The 5,787-nt window shown below is 38.3% G+C and overlaps 1 protein-coding gene across 3 annotated transcripts in view; it reads right to left on the minus strand.

The window, feature by feature from the left end:
* Nucleotides 1-50: 50 nt before the first annotated feature.
* Nucleotides 51-5,787, minus strand: part of LOC107749456 (vacuolar fusion protein MON1 homolog B-like) — a 9,831-nt gene continuing 4,094 nt past the window's right edge. For 2 of the 3 annotated variants that reach the window (XM_016564621.1, XM_016564619.1), the window contains exons 4-7: nucleotides 4,081-4,873; nucleotides 2,654-2,801; nucleotides 1,514-1,688; nucleotides 51-1,424 (exon numbers count right to left, since the gene is read on the minus strand). In XM_016564621.1, the coding sequence (XP_016420107.1) occupies nucleotides 1,414-1,424; nucleotides 1,514-1,688; nucleotides 2,654-2,801; nucleotides 4,081-4,873 (1,127 nt within the window). In that variant the 3' untranslated portion in view covers nucleotides 51-1,413. The remainder of the gene's footprint in view (nucleotides 1,425-1,513; nucleotides 1,689-2,653; nucleotides 2,802-4,080; nucleotides 4,874-5,787) is intronic. The other variant, XM_016564620.1, reaches the window with a different exon arrangement.

Genomic DNA, 5,787 nt, shown 5'->3' on the forward strand with positions numbered 1-5,787 from the left:
TGTAAATGAATGACAAATTTTGTACATGTCATTTTAATTTATTTGGAGTGGTTATGGTCAATTATTTAATAGTAATTGAGAAGGTTTAATTTAACAGCTCTGTTGAGCTTTATATTATTCAGAAAGCATTACAGCTTTAATGCAATTGTTCCTTAGTGGTCTACAGTGAGAGAACATTATAGAATAAAATACTACGTAGTCTCTTAGATCATGTATGCAGAGTAAAAAAAGAAATGTTTTTTAAAGCCTGTGAAAAAAGCTAATTGTACCAAACAAAAAAATGTCTGCAACAGTATTTTCTCAAACGAGAAATAAAAACACTGTCGAGCTGATGTTTCCCTGTCATCTGTGTTTACAAGTTGAACTTGAGTAATACATCTCGAACCGCACTTACACTAAATTTAGCCTTCATGTAAGTAAATAAGATCTCAAAATACATGTACTTTGAGCAACCTCAAGATTTATTACAGCACCAATATATTACTCCTCTTGAATATAATTTTTTTTTCCAGAAAAAAAAAAATTCCAAGTATGTAGTGCTCTAAATATCATACAATGAGGATTTTACTGTTATGCCCAGTGGTTTAAAACCAACATATTTTGGTCATTTTGATCTTATTAGATATGACGTCATAGTGCACATGCCAGAGGAATACATTTCAATTCATGACTGGCATGTCAAACAGCAAACAAACAAACATAGACAACAGTATTGTGCAGTAACCTAACCAAGACAGAAATAAAAGAACATTAATCCCATAGTAAGGACTGAATTTTATGATCCGATGTTTCAGATCATGTTATTTTCTTTAAAATGGAGCAGGGTTTGGTTTCAAGTAGAGAACCATATAAGACAAAAAGTCAAAGGAAACCTTTAAAAGAATACATCACAAGTACAATGAACAAAGGTGCAGTGTGACAATGCACAGCTCCAGCAGCCATGCTAAATTAGAGACTTTGTCAGAAAGCTGTTTAGACCATGATGAACAGCTCATCTTCATTAACCAGTTTTGATCTTTTAATTTTGTACCATAATCTTTCTAATTTATGCAATTAAATGTCCATAAAACAATCCAGTTATAGCCTCAATAATTGTTCACTGCCATCAGTTGAGAAGGAGAAAATCCACATTTTATTGGGCCTTTTGCTACGTAAAGCTCAAAGTGTTCTGTTCTGGAATAAAAGAGTTTATAACGTCCACAAAATGTGATTTGTTTTTCTTCCCCATAAAATTAGATCCAGTCCAAGATGTGTCTGTCAAATAGTAAAAAAACAAAAACAGCAGCTTTACGTAACTTATTAACCCATGGCAGATTAGAATCATCTCCATTACATTACTAAACTGAGTTAAGTTCGAATGCAGAGATGCACGTCTTGCCATTTTAGCGGTCAGATCGCAGCGGGTTGGTCTGGTCAGTGTGCATCTGAAAGCAAATCAATGCAGGTGGTCAGTTGATGAAGGGAATCTTGTAAATGACCAAGAAATCATAATCTGATTCAGGTGGACTCTTACCTGCTTTAGAGCTCTTACTGGGGTTGGGGGTGGTGGAGTATTTCGGAGGGTATCGGATAAACAGACGGTCTTCCTCCTTCTTGATCCAGCGCAGCAGTTTAGTGATGGCATTGATGGCACAGGTTTTTGTGACAAGGGGGCTGAAGCATGTATACAACTCAAATTTACTCGTGACCTGGAATGAGAAATTAAAGGAATAGTTCACCCCAAATTTGCTGAAGATTTACTCACACTCAGGCCATCGAAGATGTAGATGAGTTTGTTTCTTCGCCTAAACAGATTTAGGGAAATTGAGCATTACATCACTTGCTCACCAATGGATCCTCTGCAGTGAATGGGTGCCGTTAGAATGAGAGTCCAAACAGCTGATAAAAACATCACAATAATCCACAAGTAACCCACACCACTCCAGTTCATCAATTAATGTCTTGTGAAGTGAAAAACTGTGTTTATAAGAAACAAATTCATATTTGTTTAGAACTGTTTTGTTGTTTTCACTTGTAACTGCTGCTTGATCTACATATTTCTTGTAAACAGGATTTTGTTTGTAAATGGTGCTTGATCTTTAAGCAACAGTTTTAAGTTAAAAACCACTTGATGGATTTGTTTCTGAGAAACATGCAGCTTTTCACTTCACAAGACGCTAATTGATGAACTGGCGTCGTGTGGATTATTGTGATGTTTTTATCAGCTGTTTGGACTCTCATTCTAACGGCACCCATTCACTGCAGAGGATCCATTGGTGAGCAATGTTAAATTTTTCCAAATTTGTTCTAATGAAGAAACAAACTCATCTATATTTTGGATGGCCTGAGGGCGAGCACATTTTCAGCAAATTTTCATTTTTGAGTGAAATTGCTTTGGGCAACACGTAATTAACCTGAGAAAATTATAAAGAATGCCACCAAATAATCAATCACAAAGTGACTCCATTTGGAGCAAGGTCAGGATCCTCATTTGCATAATCTGCATTTGCAAATTTTGACTGCTGCTCAGAGGCCTTGAAGGTAACTTGATCTTTTAAGGTCTGCGCGGAGAGCTTGTGAAAGCGCCAGGCGAGATAGAAAGCACAGCATCAACATGTTTTGCTCTCGGAGGACTGAGAACAGATGCATGTGACAGCAGTTACTATTCACATACCCAGGCCAGCAGAGTCTCACGTTCGGCCACGTGGTAGATGAGCTTGAGGGGGCGTGAGGTGCTGTGGATTCGGCTGTGCATGTCTCTGTACAGGTCCAGGAGTCTCATCCGCTCCTCCTCACTGCCGTAAGGGGCTTCCATCTCTGGGCTGCGGGAAACCCATGAGACATAGAGGAAAACAAAGGCGGCTTTGTGCTTTAGATCTCATTTCTGTATGTCCTTCATCAATATTTTCAAAAATTATATTAGTGGTCCTACATTGTAGTACATGCATCTTATGACAAACAGAGCGCTTTCAATAAAACCACTGCAGTCTGTGGGCATCAAACAATAGGATGAATTAAGAAAACATGCTTTCAATTACTGCCCTCTGTAAAATTCATTTGGGAAATATGTGGGAGCATTAGCTCAGGTTTACAATGAAAATATGAATCTCACAGATACTGTTCAAAAGTTGGTTATGAAGATGCTGAGGAAAAATCTAACATCATGAAGTCAGCATTAGTGAAAGATCTCCTATTCAGCAAAAAAAAAAAAAAAAACTTTAACTAAATACATTCAAGAAGTTGCCAACTGAAAACACAACTACAACATCAGCAGTATTTATTAATATTTTGACTTCGCTTTTATTTTTCCTTTTTTCATGTTTATCAGTTTTACATATTTTTCAATTAACCTTAAATTTATTTTTATTTAATTTTTTTAAGTTATTTCAATTCAAGTATACTTCAATTCATTTCAGTTAGTTGCCAAGGCAACAATTCAAATTTTTTAAAAGTTTTTTTTTTATTTTAAGATTCTCATCTTTCATCTTTATTTCAAATAATATAAACCACTTTTAATCATTTTAGTTTTAGCTAAACATCAAAACACTGCATCACAGCGCATACAATACATTTCTTTAATAACAAATGTGTTCACAAGCAGAGGGTTAAATATGTGGGTTAATCTCCTAAAAACAGGTCCAGCTCACATTTTATCCAAAAATCAAAAGGAAAAGAAGCAATTATCTCTTGCATTAAGAAAGTTAATACTTTTTACATTGTAACATTATTTTATGACACCTAAGCACATTTCCCCACTAAACGCACTTTTAGTGTTTTATTTTTTAATTATTTATTTAGACAAAATAGTATAGTCATTTTAATATCTGCATTTATCGGTTATCAGCCATAACATGAACGCTTATTAGCAAATCCCTGGTATTTTTAATATACTAAAAAATGCTTTTGAACTTTAGAATTTTTGAACTTTCTATTCATCAAAGAATCCTGAAAAAAATGTATCATGTTTTACACAAACATATTAAAAAAACTGAACTAAAAGAAGTCTTATTGGGACTAAACTAAAATATATAATTTCTTACTTTTTTCTTTTGGGATGAAATGAGAGCTGGACAGGTTTTGTGAGATTCTCAAATGACTCACCTGGTGAACTGTGTTAGCTGGCGATGGTTGTCGGGCACATCAAAAGGCTTGTACATGAAATGCCTGAGGTCAGATACTCCCACCTGACTAACGCTGTACGAATGAGCTTTCGCTATGGAGCTGAGCGCATTCTGTGTTTGCATAGCCTCCTCGATCTTCCTCTTACACTCGGCCACCGAATAAAATGCCTCTTTATCGGTAGAGAGAAGAACCAGACAAACAGTGCATTCAGGAGGGTCCAGATATGAGATGTACGCATAAAAGTAACAGTCAGGGTTAAAACTAGGCAGGCAGATGGGCGTCCAGATCTCCCCAGCCTGGAAGGCGGATGAGGCCCCGATGAGGTTCAGCAGGAGGTGGAGGTCAGCAGGCTCCAGTCGGGCCTCGTCAATGACCATCTTTTCTTGCACTATGGTGAGCAGCTGGTTCTTGGCTATGAGGATGGAGAAGACCAGGTTGGGTGTGATGGCCTTCTGGAGAATCTGACTGAGGGAGTCCCTGAGAGACGAGGCCAAGGGGAGACAGTGCATGGCGGAGAGTAGGAAGCTGGGGTCTGAATCCACGAGGTTAAGGAGGCCATCGAGAATCTTCTCCGAGCCGGCCAGCAAACGACGCAGGTCATAGTTCTTCTTGTGCTCGAAGATGCGGGTGATGCTGGCCTGCGTGAGCATGCTGATAATCTGGTTGTAGACGTAGAGCAGTTCGTTACAGAGCTGCTGCTCTGATTGACGGCTGCTGGAGACGGACACCAGCACCAGAGGACCCTGCTGCATGAACACAACCGTGTGCTCATCTATCAGGGGAGAAGAACAGAAGCAAAGAATCCTGCTTAAGTAATTTAAGCATGATCACTTGATACATAATTAATTGTCCTTGGGTCTAACGCAACAATTACGCAAGAATTTGTACAAAATGTGTTCACATTTGTACAAATGTAAACAATATACTCTACCATACAACGGTTTGGAGTCAGTAAGATTTTTTTTTTTTTAAAGGAATACACATTAATTAAATTGATCAAAAGTGACAGTAAAGACATTTAAAATGTTAAAAAGTAGGGATGCACAATATTATCGGACTGATATCGGCAAAGTTTTGTCTGAATGATGATTAGATTCATGGTTTTGGGTCACTGCATTTAATCTGAGAATGCACATACAGAATGACCGTTTGTTGTATGATAGAGTAAACAGTAATAGCACATGCAGTGGCAACAGCGGCAGCCTCCCCCAGGTTAGAGGCCTGCAAGCCCGTCGGGTCCCGACACGCTGAGTCCATTCGGGCCGGGCTCAGGCCATTTTTTTTTTTTACAGATCGGGTTCGGGTCGGACTCGGGCTCATTTAGCTTCTCTCCTTTTATTGTGCCCATATACGTGCAGAGCACACATAGGCTACTGTATGAAATATTGTTAAATTGATTATATTATAAATAGGCATATTATACATAGCTTATGCAATACGCAACGCATATACGCATGCATTAGCATACAGGTGACAGTTGACCATGCAGAGCATCAGGGAGAAGTTGTTGCGTGGGGAGTTACTAAAAGTTCCCAATGCTTCGGGAAAAGCTGTATTTTGGAAGAGTTTTGATTTGATTACCACGGCAAACAGTGAGTCAATTGGTCATGTGCAGTGCAGAATCTGCAAACATATCCTTGCACATGACAGCAAAAAACGCACGCAATAGGCTAAAGCGTGCCGCAA

This window comes from Sinocyclocheilus rhinocerous, unplaced genomic scaffold (assembly GCF_001515625.1).
Source record: "Sinocyclocheilus rhinocerous isolate Xijiao unplaced genomic scaffold, SAMN03320098_v1.1 scaffold889, whole genome shotgun sequence".
In the NCBI taxonomy this organism is placed as follows: domain Eukaryota; kingdom Metazoa; phylum Chordata; class Actinopteri; order Cypriniformes; family Cyprinidae; genus Sinocyclocheilus; species Sinocyclocheilus rhinocerous.